At 52.8% G+C, this 23,842-nt stretch overlaps 1 protein-coding gene and 1 long non-coding RNA gene across 2 annotated transcripts in view; one reads left to right on the forward strand and one right to left on the reverse strand.

Annotated features, from left to right (window-relative positions):
• The first annotated feature begins 2 nt into the window (after positions 1 to 2).
• On the forward strand, positions 3 to 7,088 carry LOC139706394 (uncharacterized). The gene is made up of 2 exons (XR_011707937.1): positions 3 to 5,497; positions 5,890 to 7,088. It is a non-coding gene; the product is annotated as an uncharacterized lncRNA (long non-coding RNA).
• Positions 7,089 to 7,808: 720 nt separating this feature from the next.
• The window catches only part of Zfyve28 (zinc finger FYVE-type containing 28), a 120,353-nt gene continuing 104,319 nt past the window's right edge, over positions 7,809 to 23,842 (reverse strand). Inside the window, exons 9-13 of the mRNA XM_027940210.3 lie at positions 11,725 to 11,879; positions 10,910 to 11,026; positions 9,565 to 9,669; positions 8,486 to 8,589; positions 7,809 to 8,031 (exon numbers count right to left, since the gene is read on the reverse strand). Of these exons, the coding sequence (XP_027796011.2) occupies positions 7,900 to 8,031; positions 8,486 to 8,589; positions 9,565 to 9,669; positions 10,910 to 11,026; positions 11,725 to 11,879 (613 nt within the window). The 3' untranslated portion in view covers positions 7,809 to 7,899. The remainder of the gene's footprint in view (positions 8,032 to 8,485; positions 8,590 to 9,564; positions 9,670 to 10,909; positions 11,027 to 11,724; positions 11,880 to 23,842) is intronic.

Raw genomic sequence — 23,842 nt, forward strand, 5'->3', positions numbered from 1 at the left:
CACCCTCTGCCTCTGGCCCTCAAATTGACACATAAGGGCGAGCGGCGGCCGGCATAGCCAATGGGAGCTAGCGCTGCAGCCCCAGGGGCGGGCGCTGGACAGGATCTGGACCAATGGGGACTGGCCGAACGCCTCGGGCCGGGCCGAGAATGTTGACAGATGCGAAGCTCGGTTCCGATAGGCCGACAGCTGTAGTAACAATTTAGAAGCCCAAGCTTAGCAACAGCACGTGGTGGCCCGGCCCCCGCGCTTGCTGACTGGTGGCCGTCATGCATGTTAAGTAGGTGCTGCGCGCCGATTGGGCCAGGGCGGTTTATGTAAATGGGGACCACCGACCAATGACCCGCGGCCGGGCGCGCGGCCAATAAGGGCGCCGCGGCCGGACGCGTTGCTGAGAGGAAGCGGAGCGCGCTGGGACCGCCGCCTGGCGCTCTACCCGGCCAGTAGGACGCGGGCAGCGTCTCCTGAGACCCGAAGCAGGATGCACTGCGGGACAAGCGCCCTGCCACCCCGCCGGGCCCATGCACAGTGTGTGCAGGGACTTGTTGCCCAGGTCCAGATCCAGCACTGGCTCTGCGGGAGGACCATGCCTAGCCAGCCGTCTGTCTGCTCCGGGGTCCCTTGTGGGGCTGCAAACGACACCCTTCTCCGCGGGACAGAGTGGCCTCAGGGAAGGCCTGGACTGGGAGAGGAACGCAGACGGTTGGAGCATAAAACGAAGGCTTCTCTGAGGTTGTCAGTGGGGAAACAGAGAGCGGAAGTGTCGTTGTCGTTTATTTAGTGGACACCAGGCTGAAAGTGGGGACCCGGCTAGGGAAGAGGACTGCCGCCACAGGCAGGAGGGGCTCTCAAGAGGACAGGCTGCTTGTGGTGCCTGATTTGAAGAGTAAGTTCGTTACAAGAGGCTGGCGCTGGTCCTTAGGCCAAGGCTGCCTTTTCTGGGGAGGAGCGGTTCGCTACTAGGAAGCAAGCGCCTGGCTGGGCGGTTGCGGCCGGCCGCAGTCATGACCTTGGACTGTAAGGCAGGCTGGGTAGGAGGAAGAAGAGCTGGTGGTCCTAGGGCAGCCTCAGCCTGGCCTCAACCCCTTGATCTTCAGATCTTCACTCTCACTGGCTTTCAAGGTTCGTGGCCTGGGAGCTGCCGAGGGCGGGGCCAATCAGCTGGAAAGTTTTGTGTCATAAAGTGACTGGACACCCCCCCCACCCCAACTTCCATATGGAAGTGGGGCTCTGCTGCCAATAAAACAGAACAAAAACTGTTAAGACCTCAGCACTCTAGGTCCTGGGAGCAACATAAACGCATTGCCTGTGTATATTTTCACATACCCAATTTACAAATAAGGAACCCCTCAGCAATCCCAGCAGAATGGAGATTGGCACTCCCACATTGTGACCCATGGCTGGCTATGTAGGAGTGTGGCGACCAGAGCCACCTCTGGTCCAGCTGCTTCTGCTGGGGTGTGAGTGACAGCTGTCTGATCTGTGGGACAGGGTTAAGAATGTGTGCCCTTAGGGCCCTGCAGGATCTAATGGGGAACTTGATACTTCCTGCCAACACTTAAAAAAAAAAAATCGTTGACCTGGGCTCTTCCTGCTCCAGCCCACAACCACCCCAGAGCCAGAGTACAGACTTTAGCCTTTAGTCTTTAGGGCTGCCGCAAGCCATGAAGGATGAAAGAGAGTGCCCAACTTTGGGAAGCAGTGAGGCGCATTCTGCACTCTGGGAACCTGGACTCATCACCTGGGGGTCAGCATTTTACAAGGTTGCTCCATCCCTGCATTGGCAGCCCGTGCGTTAAAGTGACCTCGCCCGGCTCCTGCTGCGATGGGCAGGGGGTTAGGCCACTGTGGTACTCAGGATGCTCAGGCGTGACAGCAGGGAGCAGCCTGCCTGCTTCCTCTCAGCCTGAGATTTTTAGCCTAGGCCAATTCTGGAATCTCCCCTCATCCAGCTGCATCCAAGGACCTAGCACTTCCGGTGCCCACGGAGCTCGACCTCACCCTGTATTGCGCGGGAGCTGGAGAAAGTGGGCAGGCGTGGCTGAGTGAGCGAGGGGCTGAGAGTGGCTGGACCCGATCCGGAAGCCTCAGCTTGGGGGACGAGGAGGGATACCGGGGAGGGATACTGAGTGAGGGGCGGATGGTCTCTACAACGTGCTGCAACGTGCCCGCCCCCTAAAAGAAGCAGAGGGATTAGAGGTCATGCCAGCGCCAGCAGCCTCAGGGGCTGTTGGGGAGGAGGAGGAGACGGGCTGACCAGCAGACCGAGTCCCCTTCCGCAGGGCAGGTCTCCAGCAGGGCCAGGTCCCTTCCTGCCCACCTCCCTCTCCTGAGCCTGAGCCTGAACCTTCCCAGTGGGAACTAGCAAAGTCCATGGTGGGGAGGGAGGGAGCAGACTTCTGCAGTCCTTCTCCCATCAGAGCTCCGCCCCTCCACTAGCCTGATGTGGGGGAGGACCTGTCCCCTCCACCCCTTAGCCCCCAAGTGGCCTCCACTCCGCTGCCCTCCTGGACCAGTCCACACCCTCCTTACTGCCCCCAGTTCAATTTGATACTGTCCCCCAGACTGTTCTCCCTTACTGCTCTCTGGGAGAGTCCACCCCACCCCACACAGGCTCCAGGAGAAGGGGCAGGACCTGGATCAGAAGGTGCTTCCCTAGTTTGGGGTGGAAGGCAAGGCTGACTAATCTTGAGTCGGCCTGGCCTTCCTGGGTGCCCCCGCAGCATCATCTTCCCTGGCTATACAGGAGGCTACACACACCTCTAGGGCATGTAGAGGGTAGACTGAAGGACTCAAGGCCCAGCCTGGGAAAGGCTGCTTTTTCCCCCACCCCCTGCTCCCCCCTCTGTCCCAAGAAGCCTCTAGAAAACTACTTCTTGTCCTTCCCATGCTTAGTAGGCCCTAGCTTTCCTTCTGTGGTCCTGGAGTCACTATCCTGCCATCTACTTAGCACAGCCCCACCCCCACTGTGGCTACTGTCCCCTCCAGTTTGGGAGCATTGTCCCCAGTTTCTCAGGTGTCCAAGGCTCCCGCACTGTCAGGGCTGGAAGGCTGGTAAGGCCCTCTCTCCTCTGGATTACTGCCCCTTGCCTGAGCCTTTGGTCTCTTCAGTCACTGGGGTGGACACCTTGCAGCCATCCCAGGCTACAGCCTCAACTCCTTGGGCAGGAGGCTGCCCTGTTGTTCATCTGGCCCACCTTCAGAATCCTCCTGCAACCCACCTGCTGTCCACCTCTCACACCTGGGTGCAGCTGAGTCAGACAGCTCTCTGAGGCAGGTCTGGTTTCGTGTGATGGCAGGGGTCAGTAGGCCCTGGTGAGCCATGACAAGCTTGGTCCCCTGGAAGCCTTGGCTCCCATGCACTGAGGCACTGGCCACATGGTGGCACCGAGAGGGAGTCCCATGGAGAGTATGTCTCTGGGTTCCCCCCACAGCCACTCTGGATTCTATTCTGGGAATGAGAAATTGGTCAAGTCATTTAACCTCTCTGAGTCTCAGTTTCCCTAAATATAAAATGGGAGTGACAGTACCTGCCCTTTGCGGTGGCTGGGAATGCAATGAAGGTTGGAGTAGGCTGGGCACAGAGGTAACCCAGGAAGTGGCAAGAATATGAACATCACCAAGTACTGCAAACCCCCAACCCTGCCCACAGGAAAATGGGGCTCTAGAGAGGCAGGCTGGGGTGGAGGTGGCTCTCCAGGCTAACTAACCATGGGCACCAAGCCAGGCAGGCCTCTGAGGGCTTCCAGAAACTTGGACATGCAGAAAAACATTGTCTCCAGAGCACAAAAAGAAGCCAGCAAAATGAAAATGCATGAAGATGTAATTAAGTGTCTATGGAACCTAAAATAGTGCCAACATTATTCTTAAATTTAAAATAAGGACACAGTTTATTATATTTATGAACAATTGGTGAGCACCTTCCCCCCCTCTCTTTTTATAAGGTTTTCCCACTATGCTAATGAGCCCTGGACAGCTTAGCAAGTGTAAATTCAATTAATTTATTGAGGCCAAAGTGTCCAAAAACAACATGATAAAATTTCCTTTCAAAAGTTTTTACAGGAGAGGGACAGACAGACATGAAGGAGGAATGTGGGTGCAGATGTAGACATGTCCCGTGGTATTGGGGGTGGCCTTCCAAGGGGAGAGGCTAAGACTCTGATGACTGGGCAAGTATGGGCTGGGCACTGGCCAAGAAACACAGAGGGGCCCCTGCCCCGCCCCGCCCAGCCCTGCTACTGCTCCTGGACCCACAGGGCTGCCAGGCCTTTCTCTCAGAGGTGAAGGACGGGACTGTGCTTAGGAGAATGTGCGCTGGGCTGGGAGGCAGCGCTGCTTTAAGGGAAGCTGCTGGAGGAGGGGGTCTGGGAGGAAATAAGCCCCTCTCTCTAGGACTCTGAGATATGGGATGGCATGAGGTGGGCACCCATTCCAGCCTCCTTTGGGTCCCATTGGCCTCCCACTGGCTCCCACTGCATAGTCCAGAGGGCACCAGGCCACCCCACTCCAGGGTGCTGTTAGCCCTCACCCAACTCTAGTGGTGTGAAGTGTCCAGCTCCAGCCAGGGCCCCTCTTCCTGGGCTCCTTCCATTGTTGCTGAGCCAGCCGTGGGCCTCTCTGGACCCAGAAAACTGGGGCCTGCTCACTGGGTCTGGTTGCCCTGAGGGCCCAGTTTTGACTTGCAGTGAGGTGATCCTTGCACAAAGACGGTCCTGGAAGCTAGATGGAGCTGAGGAGACAGTAGAGTGTGGTGCCCCCTGGTGGCAGTTAAGGGCTACAGTAGGAATCTGTTGGGAGCACAGACCCAAACCACAGGAGGAGAGGGGGTCCCTGCACCAACCCCCCTCACTTGGCCTCCAGCACTGTCATTACCAACAAGGAAGGACACCAACAGTCCTTCTGAGCCCCATGTTGCACAACACTGCCCCAGGGTCATCTGCTTCCCTGCTTATGTCCTTTCTGTCCTCACTCAGCCCAGGAATCAGCTTACTGTAGAGTAGGGACCCTCACACCCTGCTACTTCCAAGTCAGGCAGGATTCTGCCCCAGGGCTTCCTTCTGAGCCCCTGGATACAGCAAGCTCTGGGTGTCTTCCCAGACCCTCCACCCTTGGCCTTGCTAGCTACCCCATGGAGAGCTACAGCACCTAGGGGGGGGGGGGGACTACCTGGCCTAGGGCCCCTTCTGTCACCAGAAGCTGAAGTGGGGGGTTTTGGGGAACAATGACAGGCCCCTTCTCTGTGTAGCCAGAGAGCAGTGACATCCCTGCCTCCAGCTGCCAGAAGGTTAACGCTGCTCCTGCTTTCCAAGGTGCCTTCCCCAGGAGTAGCATCTGGAAAACAAGCCAGTGCTTCCGGATGTCTCGCTTCTGCCTTCTGTGGGACCCTCCAAGAAACCTACAACCCAGCTCTGCTGCTCACTGACCTGCGATCTTCAGCTTCCTCATCTATGGCATGGAGATCTTGCTCCCTCAAGGGAATCTTATGGGATTGCCACAGGCATGTATAAAGTGGGGAATGGCATTGTTCAAGGCAGTAGCAGGAAGGGCATGATTAGGAAATGGGTTTGGGAAGGCCAGCCTGCAGGAGGTCCCAAGGCTGGCTCAAAAGTGCTGACGACAAACCCAGAGCTCTGGGTATGCTCCCAGCCCAGGGCCTCCCAGACCCAAGGCCTAGCTGTGGGTGGCCAGGAAGCCATCCCTCTACATTCTGTCTGAATTGCACCTGTCTTGGTCCTGGGTTCTGCCCTTGGGTGGGGACAGCCCCATAGAAAGGTAGTGATCAAGCATCTCAAGTTTAGCATGGAAAAGTCCTAGAAACTCTGCTCCTGGGCAAATGGGACTGTTGGTCATCTCCCTGAAGGACACCTGTGACTCTAGGCCTTTCTGCAGGGCATCCTGTCTCCAAGCAGCACACAGGCAGGCCAAGGCTGGCCTGGAGGGCTTCCTATGAACAGACCACACCCAGCCTTCCTGCCTGCCTCCCTGTGTCCAGGTTCTTCTGACCTGGTGGACAAGGAAGACACCACACCTCAGGTCTGGAAGGTGACCACTGAGGGTGCCTGTAAGCACAGAGGGATGCTGCAGTACGTCTCTGTGGGATTCTGTAGGGCCTGGTTTCCTAGCCTGTGGCAGCAGGGGTGGCCTCCTCCAGAGAGGTGACAATTCTCCTGTGGACATGCTAACCGTCAGAGTGTAGGGGTGATAGAGGGGCCATTTGTCTGCATTCTGTCCAGGTAAGCAGGATGGTGGGTTCAGGTCTTGGATGGCCAGAGATGCTGAGGTCCCCCAAGCTGCCCCTTCTGCTCCTGAAGGGCTTGCCCTGCTCAGAGGGAGCCCCATGTTCTAAAACTTCCTGACTTACGGAGAGTGGATATGGTGGCCATTGTGGCCTCTCACAACTCTGCCCAAGTTCCAAGGGCACAAAGGACAGAGGAAGCCACATCACTGGAGTAATCCAAGGCTGTGCTGGCACTCCTACAGTCTCTTCATGGCACCCCAAAAGCAGTCCCCAGACTATGAGGTAGTGAGGCTGGAGACCAAGGCCATAAGATCAGCCCCTAGTATAGGGGCCAAGAGCACTAGCCCTGCCCCCAAGCACAGGCCAGGGGTCTCAGCCAAAGATTCACATAAGAAGGGGAGCTGCAGGATGCGCAGCAGTGGAAAAGGACACTCTCACAGGGCAGGGGACAGGCTTCCAGAGAGTGAGCAGCGACCCCTTTCCTGGAGGCTGATGGGACGCCAAGTCCTTCAATCGTCCCAAAGTGCAGAAGCCCTGGCTTCCTATAGGAGAATCCATGACAGCACAAATACCACCCCTGCCCAGACAGAGGAAAAGGAGTTGGTGCTCACAGAAGACAGGACAGCGTCTGCAATCTTTAAATAGATTTATGGAAATGGTTTCAAGTTACAGCTGTTAGAAAATAAAAATAATCTCAATACATAATATTCCCTCCAATATATATTCTCCCCTACAGAAGCCATCTCTGTGCAAGAGTATTCCACTGCTCAACAGTAATTGGACTTCATCCTATAAAAGAAGCAGTAGGTGTGTCATTTCTCCAAAAATAAAACTGCAATCGTCATTGCAATGTGAAGCCTGAGATTGAAGCCTGAGGAGGTGTCTGCACTGGGGCCACTTGGATGTCTCAGCATGGGTCCCAGCTGCTCTAGAATCTGTGGAAGTGGACCAGGGTCCCAGAGGGTGCAGAGGAAAGGGGGCACTGTTGGCCAAGTGGGCAGCCCTTGGTGGTCTTGGGCTGCCTGGTGAGCCAAGGTCCCCAAACCAAACCAACCTCTGTCTGTGGGTGTCAGTGCCTGGCCAGCCCCCACTCCACTGGCAGTGGACAATATGCAGGTTCAGGGCACGTATTCCTCCTGCATTCCCCCTCCAAGAAGAAATGAGATGCGTGTTGTTTATAGCAGGGTCCTGAGACGGGCAGTGGGTGCTGGGGATGAGGTGGGCGCAAGGAGCCCTGACAGGGTGCTGGGGCCCGTGGAGCCCCTTAGTTCCTGCTTCCAGAGTCTCTGCTGCAGACAAGGCCTCACAGTGCCCACTCTCCTGCCTGGTAGGTCCGGCTGGAGGAGGAGCTCCAGTGGAGACCCCAGCAGGCACCTGCCTCAGAGGCAGCCCCTAGGTCCCTGGATCCCCTTGGTGGGTAAAGCTGACCTCCTATCACGTTCTGCACCTGGCCTGGGGTCCCTGCAGGTAAGGAGGCCAGGGTGGGTGGGACAGAGGCTCTGGACATTCTGGAAACCTGGGCGGGTCTGCAGCAGCAGCAGTGTCTTAATGAGATGCAGGAGACCTCCTGCAGCACAGCCTGGACAGACCAGGGCCAGGCGCATCGCCTCCTTCCTGGGAGTCCTGGCCCTGGGTGTGTTGGTGAGTGCCTGGGTGCTGCATCACATGCCTGCTTTGTCGCTGTAGAAGGGTGTGACGTGGAACATGTAGCAGTGTGTGCACACACGGACAGGCTTCACCTGCCCATAGCGGGGCAGCGGTGCCGAGTGCGAAGAGCAGCGGGAACAAAAGATCTGGAAGTCAAGGAGGGGTAGGAACCAGTGAACCTGCTGCAGGGTGCTGGGCAGGGCCAGCCCCCATGCCCCCACACAGCCCTCCCACCCAAACCAGGCAGGGCAATGGAAGGGGAGTCTGCCTGGTCCTGGTCCTGGTCCTGGTCCTGTGGCCCGTGGAGCTAGGACCTTCAGAAAAACCCTGGGCAGGGCTTTGCCTAGGAGGCCCACTTCCTGAGAGGTGTCTAGGTGCTACACAAGGCCACAGCAGGTTCCTGCTTGGTTACTCTGTCCCCTCCCTGTCCCTGGCTCTGAGTGGCCAAGGCTGGACATGGGCACTGGTGTCAGAGCAGGGCTCAGGACTCAGGGGCATCTGCACAAGGACCCCAGAGCCTAGGAACACCAGTCCTGACTTGCAGCCCCTGACACTGTGCCTGTGATGGCTCAGATGCTGCAGGCCAGCGTGGCCACCCACCTTCCCGCAGCTGCGGCAGTGGTGTTTCCTGCGGATGACAGTGAAGGGCGCTTTGCACGCGGTGCAGAAGCCGCAGGCCTCGTCCGGCACCCATTCAGGGGGGTCTGTTACAACGAGAGCCAGGGACACATCAGCCCTGGCATGCAGGTGGGCTGGGGCTGGAGTGGAAGCCTGGCAGGTGGGCAGGCACCTCCAGCCCCTCTCCTCACTGGTTACCCCTAGACTCAGTGACAGGCTATGATTTCACATGGGGGTCCCTCTTCACTGCCATTGACAGAGCTGGCAATCACCCCCAGATATAGGCCCCTGCACTTGGGATATACAGGGGGTCCACCTGGAGGACCGTGCCTTGGCCAAGGCCCACTCACTCCCAAACTCTCCCTGCCCCCTCTGGTAACCCCGGTCAGGTCTATCTGCCCTCATCCATCTCAGCACCATGGAAGCCCCCAGCACCCGAGGGACTGTGACACATCCTGCCAACAGCCCTTCTCAAAATCTTGTGCCCCTCCCGCAATGTGTGGCAGTCCCCTGAATGCCTGGCTCTTCCTTCTATGACACCATGCCATCTGCCTGCAGCCAACTCCATGGAGAGACTGCAGGGAGCAGGTCTCCCAGATCAGATGTGACCAGATCAGTCTACAGCTGTCCCCACTGGGGAAGGCTTCTGGGACTCCACAGTCCCCATAGTGTCCTGTAGTTTCCCCAGCTGCCATGCCAGATACCTCCTGAGGTACAGGTGAGGAGCTGGGGTGTCAGGTGTTGGCCAGCCACTTGCGGCCAGAGCTAAGTCTTGACCTGACACCTCCTTGCTTCCCACACCCTGGAACCTGTGCCCACCAGGCTGAGAGACATTGAACACCTGGCCTGAGGTCACTAGTAATGAGGGGGCTTGTGTGCCCACCTGGGAGCCAAGGACAGCATGCAGAGTGGCTGCCTCCTGTGGGAAGCTGCACACTGGGAAGCCTGGTGTCTGTCTGGAGGGGAGCCACCTTCAGGGCTCTGCATCTGAAAGCATCCTGCGCAGGCACCTGCTGCTCAGCATGAGCGTGTTGGCCCCTGGCCTAGAGGTTCCCACACACCTTCAAAGTCCCCGTCACGGGTCTTGGCTGCAAGTTCTGAGGATGACAGGGTCTCCTGACACAACGCACAGTCCTCTAAGGCCGCACTCCGCAGGGTCTGGGTGACTGGAAGAGAATTGAGGCTGCTGAGGTTTGGTGGGTAGTGTAGTCAATGCAATTGATTATCCCTGCTGGGTACCCCTGGCCAGCTCCCCCAAACCCAGCACACAGGGCCAGTCACCTCAGCAGGTAGGGTGCCTGGCCTGGCAGGTCTTCCAGTTAGTTGAGGGCTTCCTATTGCCCAGCATGGCACAGCATGGTGTGCCCTGAGGCTCGTGTCAGCTGCTCCCTGGGAGCATCCAGCCCTGGGGCCCCTGCACACGTGGTCAGGTCCCCTGAACTGTGATCATGGAGGCAAGCAGCGTCCTGCAGCCCAGTCCCTATCTGAGCAGTGTTTGTTTCTGCCTCCTCTGAATCTTGATTTCCAGAAGGCAGCCCTGCCAAGTTCCCTGATGGAACATGGCCTGGGGGTGTGCTTTTGGGAACAGAGCTGGGTGGGCATAGGCTCCTCCTCACTAGCAAGGACACCTCTGCTGGGTGGGAGCTGCAGAAATAGCTGGGCCGTCCTGTTGCCAGACACCCCACAAGCAGAAGCCCTGTAGTAAGGGTAGTTCCCCCAGAACAGGTGTCTCAGCCCAGTACAAGGGGCAAGCCAGCAGGGCTCCAGCCCCACTCCTACTCAGGACTCTTCAGGGACCGAGGGTCAAACTCCCCATGCTAATCAATCCCTGACATGATGCCCTTTCCCTCACCACATACCTGTTATATGCACATACGTGTGCAGTGTGTTAACTAAATGTGACTACGAGAGCACACGTGTTGCCTGTGACATGCTGAGTATGCAAATATGAGTCAGATCACAGCCAGCAGCAGACTCTGCAGCTCCCCATGGGGAGGGGGTCTCATGCCCCCTCCCCCTGTCTCTGGCTGTCTTCTGAATGCGTTGACAAGTGACACTGTGGAACACTTAGTCATCTGGTCTTGTCTTTAGGGGAAAGGATGAGTATCCCCAGCCCCTATCTGCAATACAAAGTTGGGCGACCTTGCTGCAGTGTGTACAAGGGGACCAAAGCCAGGTGACCCACTTGCAAAGTGGCAGGGGAACCACTTCCCTGGGCTATGCATCCTGGGTCCCCCGGCAGAAAGCCTGGCGTATCTGGTCATGCAAATATTAGGATGCATGGTTGCCTTGGAGGGCACATATTTGCCCAGGAAGAGGAGGTGTGGTTTTCTGCAAACCCTGTTCCTGGGGGCACTGGACACAGGGGTTGGCATGGAGTCAGCACCTGTCCTGGGTGGCACTCACCCTTCTTTAGCTTTTCCTTGTCATCTGTTTCTGGCTTGGTGGCCATGACCTCAAACAGAGTTTTGAGAATACTTCTCAGGTCGCTCGCATAGTTGGTCTGCAGCTGATCTGCCACACCTGACCAGTGTGACAGAGGGATGGAAGGAAGGATGAATTAGGCTGACTGATCTGTGCACTGGGCAGGACCTGGCCTGAGCTGAGGGAACAGCATTTCCCAGCCCCTTGGGAAAGGATTCTCTTGATGTATGTATGATGGGACTTTCTGCACAGCCCACTGCAGGCCAGTCTGCTACCAGCTTTATCCAAGGTTACGGCCACTACCACTAAGCTGTTATAGCTGCTCACCAGGGCCTCGATCATGCCTAGCCTCACTTCGGCCCCTGTCACTGTCACAGCAACTTGGGCATCCAGATGGCTCCACTTATAGCCTGCCCACTCCCAGGTGGGCCCAACCCCCAGATCCCTGACCACACTGTCCAAAATAACCCTGACTGCAGGGCTATAGTACAGGCTCCACGTGGCTGGGGAGCCCAGGGTGGACCCACCCAGAGGAGGTGCCCATGGCCCTCTGTTCTGCCCCACCCCACCCATCACCCCCAGCACTCCTAGAGGCAAGGGCTCTGGTCCTCACCCACAGAGCTCCTTCGGCCTCCTTCTCCCAGGAGCAGATCAGCCCTTCCTAAGGAGCGCTGGCTTGCAGGGAAGCAGACCACACTGCCACACAGCAAAGCCAGGGAGAGATGGCTGCCCGGGTCTCCATTCCCCTAGAGGGCAGCCTGCGGGCCCTCGACCCACCCCAGGCCCAGACTCCACACCTGAAATGCAGACAAACAGGCGGTGGATCAGGTCATGGCTGCCGTGGAACCTGGACCGGATCTTCTCTCTCGTGGCCACGGGGGTGACAGGCGAGGCCACAGGGGCTGCCTCCAGCAGGGTCTTGTCTGAGGAGCAGGAACCAGCTGGGGGGCTGCTGCACAAAGAAGGAAATGCAGGGTGTGTGGAGATGGAGGCCTGGTGAGGTGCCCGGAGCCTCGACTTCAGCAGGCCAAGGTGACAATCTGTCCTTGTGGCTCCACTCCGGAGGTCAGGCTGCCCATGCATGGCACTTCCTGCAAATCAGCTTTACATGCTGTCATGTGATCCCCATGCCCCACTGAAAAGCCGAGTGGCTGGACAGGGCTTTGACCCTACCCCAGTCCTGCTCTGGTCACTCAACTGCTGCTGTCTGTGGCGACCACACCCAAGCCCTTCCTTGCACAGGGTCTCCTGGGGTTGACATGGCACTGACTCACAAGCTTAGGCCACTCCGTCTGGCATCCTCAGCTTAAGACAGACTGACTTTCTTCTGTGGAAGATCCAACTCACCTTTGTACCTTCTAGGGGTCAGGGGACTGGATGGAGGGCTTCCAAAAGACACGTCCACACCCTAAGCCTGGAGCCTGTGAGTGGCACTTTATTCAGAAAGAAGGGCTCTGCAGATGAATTTAGTGAAGGATCTTAAAACAAACAATTATCCTGGATTATTTAGTGGGTCCTACATCCATGGCAAGTGTCCTATCTGTTAAAAGTAGGAGGCACATGTACCCAGTGGAGAGGAGGAGGCCACACAGAGCCACAGACTGGAGGACATGGCCACAATCCAAGACTGCCTGGAGCCACCAGGAGCTGAGAGGGGTGGGAATCCTCCCCAGAGCTTCTGAAGGGAGAGGGGCCCCACTGGACTCAGACTGGGGTCTCCAGACTGACAGGGTAAGCTTCTGAAGACCAGGTCACCCAGGTTGCTGCACATGGCTACATGCAGCCCCTGGGCACTCAGCCATTCCTGCCATCACATCCCTTGCTGCCTGCCTGGCAGATGTGACCAGGTGCATCCATCTGCTGCTCAGGGGTGTGTACAGGTGCTCCCAGCTCTCGGCCTCCACCCTACGTGCAACCTAAAGATGACATATCCCACTTGTCTCCTCGTCTCTATGTCCCTCTTTCTGGGAAATTTCCTCAGCTTTTTCTTCCAACTGTACCCTGGACATTTTGGGTTCTTAATTTCCTACCCTGACTGCTATTTCCTGGACGCAGTGTCGTCTGTCTCTCTATAAATGTTCATTCACTGCAATTTTTAAAACTTGCCATCAGTGCCCGGCATTGTCTGTTTTCCCGTTTAGGGGAATCAGTCTGTTTGGCCTGTTTCCCATGCCAGCAGCTTGCCACAGATGCTGAGGGTCCTGGGCTGTCTGCTGTGTTGAAGACCCTGAATGGCTGCCTGTCATGGGTGGAAACAGAAAACGTTCTCCTTGCCTGTGGGAGCATAAATGGGTGCAACCACACTGGAAAAGTAATTTGGCACCACCTAAGTAAAACTGGACTTTCCCAATGGACATACCTGAGTAAAACTGGACCTGCCCAGTAAACTCACCTGGGTAAACTGGACCTTCCCAGTGGACACATCCAAATTCTTGTCTTTTTTATTTTCTTTTTCTTTTTTTGAGATACTGGGTGCTCTACCACTAAGCTACATTCCCCAGTTCTTTTTAGTTTTTATTTTGAGAGGGGGTTCTGTTAAGTTGCTGAGGCTGGTCTTGAACTTGTGGTCCTTCTTCCTGGGCCTCCCAAGTTCCTAGGACTACAGGCAGTCATCCCTGTGCCCAGCTCGGAAACTTTTGTCTCTGTATGACTGTAGATACAGTGAAACCTTCAAGATGGCATTGAATATTCCAGAGAAAAACTGGGAAGGAGCTCAAGCCTGTGAGCAAAAATTGCATTGGTGAGTCCACTGTGATCTGTGGGCAGGATTTCAGAGGCAGAGGGGAGCCAGCTGCAGCCCCTCAATGATGCCAGTAGATCCTGCACACTGCAGGACCCAGACACACCCTGGAGAAAACACAAGAACTGCCCACTGTCTCACTCAGGACATACCCTCCTGATGTCAAACCCTTCTGAGGCACAGAGATGCCCCCAAAGCCTTCAGGACTGTGGCTTTCAGCATGGAGAGAGGCTGGGGCAGGAGAGGCTGCAGAGCTCCGCAGGCTGTTCCTTCAGTGGAGTGGCGGTGCATGGGTATGCATTTTTTTGCTATGTCCTGGCAGAGTGAGTATTCACTGGAACGCAGAGGAGGGGGCAGTCTTGGGTGGGGCTGGGTGCTGATTAGGGAACTGGGTGTTGTCAGACCCTCCTGATGATCTGTGGCTCCTTCCTCCCGCTGGCCCAGTTTCACAGAGGCAAAGGCCCTGACTTTCAGCCTGGGTGTGGGCCTCACTGACCTTGCCCTGGGAGGTGACGAAGGAAAGGGGACGGTGCCTTCACTGTCAGTTTCCACCCAATACCCCCTCATCACTGTCGACCTCACCCCAAATCGCTGAAGGTGGGGCTCCAACAGACGCACTCCACAAACACCCACAGTACCATCATCCACAAAGCCAGGAGGGGCACCATCCAAGTGAGCACCTGGGTGGATGGGTGAACAGAATGTGACACATGCTCACAACAAAATTATCCGGCCTCTAGAAGGAAGGAGATTCTGACTGTGCCGCATATGGACAAGCCCTGAATACACGCCAATCAAAGAAACCAGGCACCAGAGGACGAATCCTGTAGGACTCGACTCACAGGAGATCCCCAGAATGGGCAAATCCAGGAAGACAAGAATAGGAGCGTGGTCACCAAGAGTGGGGGAGGGGCGGGACCCAGCTCCAGTTCACAAAGATGAAAACATCCTGGAGGTGGACGGTGGTAGTGGCCGTGCGATGCTGTAGATGCACTATGATCATGTTACACACATACAAATGGTCAAGATGGAAAATTCTATGTCATATGTGTTTTACCAAATTGAAAAAACACAATCAAGGCAGAGAAAAAGGGACTGAGGAGCCCATGTATGGCCAAGAGGCTGGGCCCCTGTGTCATTGGTGTGAGTCTGGTGTCTGCACACCGAGAACCTCTGACTGGGGCTTTCCTGGTGAGTGGCGCCCAGGGCCTTGCGAGCGCTAGGCATGTGCCCTACCTGCCACTGAGCCACACCCCAGCCCTGCAGATACACAGCAAAAGGGTGGATTTTATGGTATTTACATTGCATATCAATAAAGATGTATTTTAAAAACTCACTTGTATTTAGATAAGGCAGCAATAAACTGAAAATGAAATTTAAAACATAAACATAATCCCATATACCACAGCATCAAGAAGATCAAAACACTTGGACTAAATTTAATGAAATAAGTATAAAGTTATACACTGAAAACTAGAAAACATCACTAAAATAAATCAAAGAAGATGATTAAATGGAAAGTCGTCTGTGTTCATGGATTGGCAGACTTACATTGTTAAGCTGGCAATACTCCCCAAATTCATCTTCAGATCCAATGAATCCCGATAAAAACATCAGCTGCCTTTTGTTTCCATGCAGAAATTGACAGGCTGATCCTAAAATTCATACTGAAATGCAAGGAGCCAGAGGAGCCAAAACAACCTTGAAGAAGAAAAAAAATAAGTGGGAGGACTCACACTCACACCTGTGACTCACAATCTGAAAAGAAATGCTGGGGATCAGGACCATGACACAGTCCCTGGACACACCACTGGAGTCCAGAATAAGCCCATAAACCTGTGCACTGACACTGCTGATCTCCAGCAGAGGGGAGTGAGCAGGCTCCAGCAAACCCTGCTGGGAAACAGGACAGCCACAAGCAAAAGCCTGCAGTCTGACTCTTCCCTTATCCCATATGCAAAAATGAACTCAAAATGGAACAAGTATAGGCTGGGGTTATACCTCGGTGGTAGAGTGCTTGCCTAGCATATGAGGCACTGGGTTCGCTCCTCAGCACCATATAAAAATAAATTAAAAAAAATAAAGGTATCGTGTCCTCTACAACCACAAAATTTTTTTTTAAATTGTTTATGGTTGTAGATGGACAGCATACCTTCATCTTATTTATTTTTATGTGGTTCTGAGGATCAATCCAGTGCCTCACACGCCCTAGGCAAGCACTCTACCACTGAGCCACAGCTACAGCCCCTAAAAAAATTTTAAAAAATGGAACAAATATCTAAATGCAAGAGCTAAAACCACAGAGTTCTTAAAAGAAACACAGGTGCACATTTTTATAACCTTGGATTAGATTACAGCTTTTCATAAACAACACCTAAAGCAGCATCAAAAGAAAAAACGGACACACGGAACCTCCATACTTCCTGGGACATGGTTGAGAAAGCACAAAGAGACAAGTGGAATAGTTTTGCAAATCACGTGTCTAATAAAGTTACAGAGTAGTGTCTGGAATATGGAAAGAATCCTTAAACTCAATGATAAAAAGACAAAATTCTAGCTAAAAACTGGAAAATGGATCTGAATAGACATTTTTTCCAAAGAAGGTATACAAATGTTTAATAAACCCATGAGAAGACGCTCAACGTCATTTCATTCAGGAAATGCAAATCAAGAGGGCAATAAAATATCATTTTACATCCATTAAAATAATTTTTCCAAAAAAAAAGAGAGAGAAAGCTAAAAACAAGTGTGGGTGAGGACAGCCAGGATGTGGGGAAGCCGGGAAGCGGACGGCTCGCCTGGCGGGACACAGCGAGCAGGCAGACAGAACAAGCCGTCCTCGAGCGCAAGAGGTCCTCAGCCACAGGAAGGAACCAGGTACTGACACGTGCTACAATGTAGGTGAGCCTGGAAGCCACCAGGCCCATCACAAAAGACCACATGTTGCACAAAATGCCCTGAACAGGTAAACTGATAGAGACGGAAAGTAACGCAGGGTACCAGGGCCAAGGGGCGGAGGAGAGGGAGCACCTGCTGATGGGGTGGCTTCTTCCCAGGTGATGAGAACATTCTGAAGTCAGAGGGGGGTGATGGTTATACACCCTCCTGACCACACCAAACCCACACAATCATACACACACACACACCAACGGAAGAGTACATTTTCCTGTAGTCACAAACAAGGAATATCTCCTAAGCCACATGTCCAGCAACAGAGGGCTGACTGCAAATTAGGTTACATCTGTATGATGCACACCTAAGAACACTGCAAATGTTAAGATATTAAATGAAAAAGATGGCACTTTAATAATCAGAAATATGATAAACACAGATGAGAAATCTGGATATACACTCAAATATAAATGTAAAGCCTTACTATGGCATTTATTTGAATAGCAGCCTGCAGGTGGGTTATTATTTTCTAAAACCTCTCCTGCGGTCAAGTATACTTTTCTGATCAGAAGACTAAATGCTATTCCAAGAAGACAGCAAAGTGCCTGCCAGCAGCAGATGGTACCCTTGGGCCCATCTGTGGCAAGAGGTTCATTTCCCAGAAAAGGGAGAGACTGCGGGTCAGCCATGCAGCCCCTGCCCGGAGAAGGAGCCTTTCTAGATAAGCTCCTGAGCTGGCACCCTGCACCTCCCCTAGAATAGCTCTCTTGTGCCTGGCAGAAGAGTGACAGAAAGTGAGCCAAGGAGGTGCTTACAGAGACTGTCCATGGACAGAAAAGCCAAGGAGGCCCTGACCACCAGGAGCCCAGCTGGGTTTAAAGGGCCAAGAGCAATAAAGACTAGGATGTTGAGAGCTGGGGATGTGGCTCAAGCGGCAGCGCGCTCGCCTGGCATGCGTGCGGCCCGGGTTCGATCCTCAACACCACATACAAACAAAGATGTTGTGTCCACTGAAATCTAAAAAATAAAAATTAAAAATTAAAAAAAAAAAAAGAATAGGATATTGAGGTGGAGCTGCCAGGGGCTTCCTAAGCCTCGCCAAGCAGTTGGCACGCTTGTCACCAGCACTATCTCCCATCCTAGGACATCGGCATGACGCCAGCATGCTCAGGGGTGTTGGAAGTCCCAGCACCTTCTGCAGCTTCCAGATGCTTCTGTGATTGCTGCCTGTCTGGACTCTGCTTTTATAGAAGGCACGCCAATTCCTGCAACAAGTCCACTCGGGTTCACCTTCCTGTGAGACGTCGTTCTCTACTACAGAAATACAGAGCAATTCTGAGCAATCGCACAAATACCAAGGGTGTAGGTCCATCCCTGTCTTCAGCCAGAGTCACAGGCAGGCCACGCCAGGAATGCAGGTTTTCCAAGTGCTTCCCGTGGACAGCACCCATGGAGAAGAAATGGAGGACAGCACCCATGGAGGAGTCAATTACTGTGGCAGTAGAAAAATCCGAGGGGGGCCTGTGAAATGTTGGAAACTGGGCATATCTGAATGCCGCAATTTGATACAGCAGAGAAGTGCATTTTTAAAAGTGTAACAAAATATCAAGTTTTTAAAAAATATTTATTTATTTATTCTAATTAGTTATACATGACAGCAGAATGCATTTTCATTCATTGTACACAATTGCAGCACAGCTTTTCATTTCTCTGGCTGTACACAATGTAGCATATATATAGTCGTACATGTACCTAGGGTAATGATGTCCAGCTCATTCACCATCTTCCCTACCCCCATGCTCTCTCCCCTGCCTTCCCTCCCCTTTGCCCAAAGTTCCTCCATTTTCCCCATGCTCTGCCTCTTATGGATCAGCATCCACTTATTAGCCTTTGGTTTTTGGGGATTGGCTTACTTCGCTTCTCATAATATTCTCCAACTCCATCCATTTACCTGCAAATGCCATAATTTCATTATTTATTAGTGCTGAGTAATATTCCATTGTGTATATATACCACTGTTTCTTTATCCATTCATCTATTGAAGGGCATCTAGGTTGGTTCCACAGTTCAGCTATTGTCTATTGAATTGTTATAAACATTGATGTGGCTGCATCACTATAGTATGCTAATTTTAAGTTCTTTGGATACAGACCAAGGACTGGGATAGCTGGGTCAAATGGTGACTCCATTTCAAGTTTTCTAAGGAATCTCCATACTGCTTTAGAAAGTGATTGCATGAATTTGCAGTCCCACCAGCAATGTACGAGTGTGCCTTTTCCCCCACATCCTCGCCAACACTTATTGTTCTTTGTATTCTTAATAACTGCCATTCTGACTAGCAGGAGATGAAATCTTAGAGTAGTTTTGATTTGCATTTCTCTAAGTACTAGAGATGTTGAACATTTTTTCATATATTTGGTGATCGATTATATATCTTCTGAGAAGTGTCTGTTCAGCTCCTTAGCCCATTTATTGATTGGGGTGGTTTTTTTTTTTTTTTTTTGGTGTTAAGTTTTTTGAGTTCTTTATGTATCCTGGATATTAGTGCCCTGATATGTGTGTGGCAAAAATTTTCTCCCACACTGTAGGCTCTCTATTCACCTCACTGATTGTTTCTTTTGCTGAGAAGAAGCTTTTTAGTTTGAATCCATCCCATTCATTGATTCTTGATTTATTTCTTGTGCTATAGGAGTCTTGTTAAAGAAGTTGGGGCCTAATCTGACATGGTGAAGATTTGGGCCTACTTTTTCCTCTATTAGGTGCAAGGTCTTTGGTCTAATTCCTAGGTCCTTGATCCACTTTGAGCTTTGTGCATGGTGAGAAATAGGGGTTTAGTTTCATTTTGCTGCATATGGATTTCCAGTTTTCCAAGCACCATTTGTTGAATAGGCTATCTTTTCTCCATTGTATGTTTTTAGTGCCTCTGTCTAGTATGAGATAACTGTATTTAAGTGATTCATCTTTGTCTTCTGTTGAGGGCCCAGTCGGGATGACGCCTGGCATTTTGCCAGAAGTAATGGTTGAGAGGTGAGCCATTAAGATGATGCTGGATGGAAACAGGCTGTGTATTCAATTGTATATAGACCCCTGCTGTCCGCCTTGGGCACCCGCTACTTTGGAGTTCTCGTGGGGATTCCTGGGGAGTTCGGTCGGTTGGTGAAGTTGCGGTGGAGGGAGTTCCGGTTGGTGTGTGGTGTTCCTGGAAGGGCCACATGGGTAGCGTTTGCGGGAGTTCGGAAATAAAGTTTGTTCCTGCTTGAGTGGCTCGTGATTTGTGCCCAGCCAGACTGCGGCAGTCTTCTGTACCATTGATCTACATGTCTATTTTGGCACCAATACCATGTGTTTTGTCACTATTGCTTTGTAGTACAGTTCAAGGTCTGGTATTATGATGCCTTCTGCTTCACTCTTCTTGCTGAGGATTGCTTTGGCTATTCTGGGTCTCTTTATATTTCCAAATGAATTTTATGACTGCTTTTTCTATTTCTATAAGGAATGACATTGTGATTTTAATTGAATCTGTATAGCGCTTTGGGAAGTATGGCCATTTTGACAATATTATTTTTTGCCTATCCAAGAGCATGGGAGATCTTTCCATTTTCTGAGGTCTTCTTTTTTTTTTAATATTTATTTATTTTTTTTTAGTTTTTGGCGGACACAACATCTTTGTTTGTATGTGGTACTGAGGATCGAACCCCGGCCGCACGCATGCCAGGCGAGCGCGCTACCGCTTGAGCCACATCCCCAGCCCCTGAGGTCTTCTTTAATTTATTTTTTTTAGTGTTCTGTAGTTTTCATTGTACAGGTTGTTCACTTCTTTTGTTAAATTGATTCCCATTTATTCATTTATTTTGAGTTATTGTGAATGGGGTAGTTTTCCTAATTTCTCTTTCAGAGGATTCATCACTGATGTACAGAAATGCATTTGATTTATGGGTGTTGATTTTATATCCTGCTACTTTGCTGAATTCATTTATTAATTCTAGAAGTTTTCTGTGGGTTTTCTTGGTTCCTCTAAGTATAGAATCATGTCATCAGCAAATAATAATAGTTTGAGTTCTTCTTTCCCTATTCTTACGTGTTTAATTTCTTTCATCTGTCTAATTGCTCTGGCTAGACTTTCAAGGACTACATTGAATAGAAGTGGTAAAAGTGGGCATCTCTGTCTTATTCCAGTTTTAGAAATTTTTCTCCATTTAGAATGATGTTGGCCTTGGGTTTAGCATAGACAGCTTTTACAATGTGGAGGTAAGACAAGGGCATTTCACTGAACCTGAAATTTCAATTCCAATCATTTTCAAAAAGGAATATAATAAAAAGCTCAAGTGTACCTGAGGTGGTGAAGAATTCAGTAACTGAGGATATACACAGAAAAAAAGGCTTTTATCACCTTGAGCTTCTTCTGAGAGCCTGGAAAGTGAGAATGAACACTGACTCGGGCAAACTAAGAGTACTGTGAGATGTTCTGGCCACAACGCCTGGGAACCTGAAGCCCTCTGCCAAAGGCCCAGTTAACAGGAAAGCAAGAGCTACAAGAGACTGATGGCTTCAAAAGCCGTGCTTGGACGCAGGAAACTGAAGGCTTGGAAACAGCTGGTGTGCTGGCTGCTCCTTACAAGTCTCCCGTGCATGTGTCCACCCATCCTTCCATCAGTCCACCTTTCCATCCATTCATCTGTCCATCCATTCATCTACCCATCCGTCCAATCATCCTTCTGTTCATCCACTCATACATCCAGACATCCATTCACACATCCACCCATCCGTCCATCCAGCCAGCCATCATGGATCATGTAACCATCCATCCATCCAACCAATCACTCCCACTTGTCCCACAAACATGGACTAAGCATCTACCATGAGCCAGGAATTGTGCAGCTGAGTCCTTAGGAGCTCAGGATCTGCAGCAGAGATAAATGGGCAACAGTTAAGTATCATACAATATGGAAAGTGAAATGGAAGAGCCCCAGCCAGATAGGGCGCCTTATGAGGGTCAGAAGAAGACCTCTTTGCTCAGGGTGGAGGTGCTTCCTGAAGGGTCAGAGCACAGGGGTGCTTCCTGAAGGGTCAGAGCACAGGGGTGCTTCCTGAAGGGTCAGCATGAGGACAGCCTGAATGGAAGCCCAGGGGGCGCATTCTGTCAATGCTGGAAAGGGCCACACAGAGGCAGAGATCAGGGCAGGTTTGCCAGTGTCCTGAGGGGCCTGGACCCCACACTGTTGGCCAGGGATCCCTAAAGGATGCTCCACACTTTCCAAATCTCAGTGTGTAAGAATCTCGGTGTGTGAGAATCTCGGTGTGTGAGAATCTCGGTGTGTGCCACCCCTGTCTTGGAACCCCACCATCCACAGTCAGCGTGGGAGTGAATGGACCAAGTGTCCGTGTGCTAGGCTGGAGTGCTGTCTAGGACACATTCACAAGCAGAGGCCGGCTGCAGGTGCGCAGGGCCTGAGGGGGGCAGATGGTCAGACTGGAAACCTGTTCAGAAGACAGACTGTCCCCTGCCAGGGTAAGAGCTTGGAGACAATGAGAGGCTATGTTGGCAGAGACCTGATGATGAGACAGAGAAGAGAGAGAGGCCTGAGATGGGGACGGGCATGCCTTCCTGGGGAACTGCCCAGCCACACAGGGCCCCGAGCCAGGGCAGACCCACCATCCAGGACACCTCTGGTCATAAGAAGAAAGATCTGCCACTCTCAGCAAGGTCTGGCTTTGCCTTCCTCTGAGAGTCCTGGGGTAGAGCAGGGCTAGGACACCTTCCAGGAGACGCCCTGGAATCACTCAGCCACAGCTGGAAATCAGCAGCAGGTGGACCCTCCTCACTGGCCAGTGCCCTCGAAGTCTAGCACGGCAAGGATTTAGCAGTGAAGTGTGCACAATGAGGGATGAATGGTGTCCCCTCCACCTACTCCATGTTTCAGTCCTAGCCCACAATTCTTCAGATGGTGACCTTATAGGGAAAGAGGGTCCTTTGAAGTGTAATCAGGTCAGATGAGGTCATATTCGAGCAGGGTGGGCCCTGGTCCCCCACGACTGGTGTCCTCGTAGAAGGGGAGCTTGCCCAGACTCACAGGCAGAGAGAAGGCCCTGTGAAGATGAAGGCAGAGGTCTGTGGTGGTTCTACAAGCCAAGGAGCCCCAGGGATTCCAGGACAACAGGAGCTGCAGAGCCCGGGACAGAAGCCCCTTGCAGCCTTCAGAGGAGCCAGCCCTGGACAGATTGATGGGGACTTGCAGCCGCCAGGACAGGGAGATGGCTGATCCTCTCTGCAGCATCAACTGCTGGTTTTGAGATGCTCTGTCATGGCAGCTGTGTCGCTGACCAGCATGATGACTGACAGGCCTTTGTACTTCTATCAGCCCAAACCTGCCCATTTCTTCTGAACACACCATGTCTTTCTGCTCTGTCCTCCTCAGCCACTCGTGGTCATGCTCCTGGTGGCTCTGATGCATGATTCTGTTCCTAAGGAAGTCTTCTCACAGCCATATGGTCAGCTGACTGGTGGCCTGCCCCATGCTGCCATCCTGTCATCCTCCAGGAAGAGTCTAGCCAGAGTCAGGTGGCTTCAGAGTGTCATCCAGATCCTGGTTCATTCTCGTGGGGAGCTATCCAGTGACCATGCTCCTCTGGCCCTCAAGGCGGTGGGCACACTCTGGGGACGCATCACAGGTCCTCCACCCCATCCCCAGGTATACTGTGAGCGCAGGAACTTTAGCCTGCCACATCCGCTGGAGGACCAGGTCCCACTGCAGGGCTGCAGAGAGAGCCCCGTGTGGCTCCACCCAGTGCTTCTCCCTGGGCATGGGCATCACAAGACACTCCTCCCCCCTCACCCCCAGGCCAGCCTGCCTCTGTGTTAGTGAGACCTCGTGGCAACTGGCCAGAGGTGAGCCAAGTCCTGTCCTCATGGGGGTGAGCTTCTGGCAGGCACTGGGCAGCCTGAATCCTTGGGACAGGGCACACGGCCACTGGGCAGTGCTGAGCTCTGAACCTCTCATGGCAGTTTGATCTCTCCTTGTTCCACAAGACATACGGGCAGAAATGACACTAGCTCCAGATGAAAAGACTGCCCGGCTGACTGGACATCAGCTTGCTGAGACCTGACCCCAGAACTCCTCACACCACACCTGGTCTGGGCTGAGAAGATCCCCGAGAAGCAGGAGGGAGTGTGGCCACCCCAGCACCTGTGACTGACACTCCCTCGGTCTGAGGCCCCCGAAAGAGCCTAAGTGGACAGGAAGGTGGAGGGCCACCCAGAGCGGGGTCACACACCAACTGCACAG

This window comes from Marmota flaviventris, chromosome 7 (genome assembly GCF_047511675.1).
Source record: "Marmota flaviventris isolate mMarFla1 chromosome 7, mMarFla1.hap1, whole genome shotgun sequence".
Taxonomy (NCBI): domain Eukaryota; kingdom Metazoa; phylum Chordata; class Mammalia; order Rodentia; family Sciuridae; genus Marmota; species Marmota flaviventris.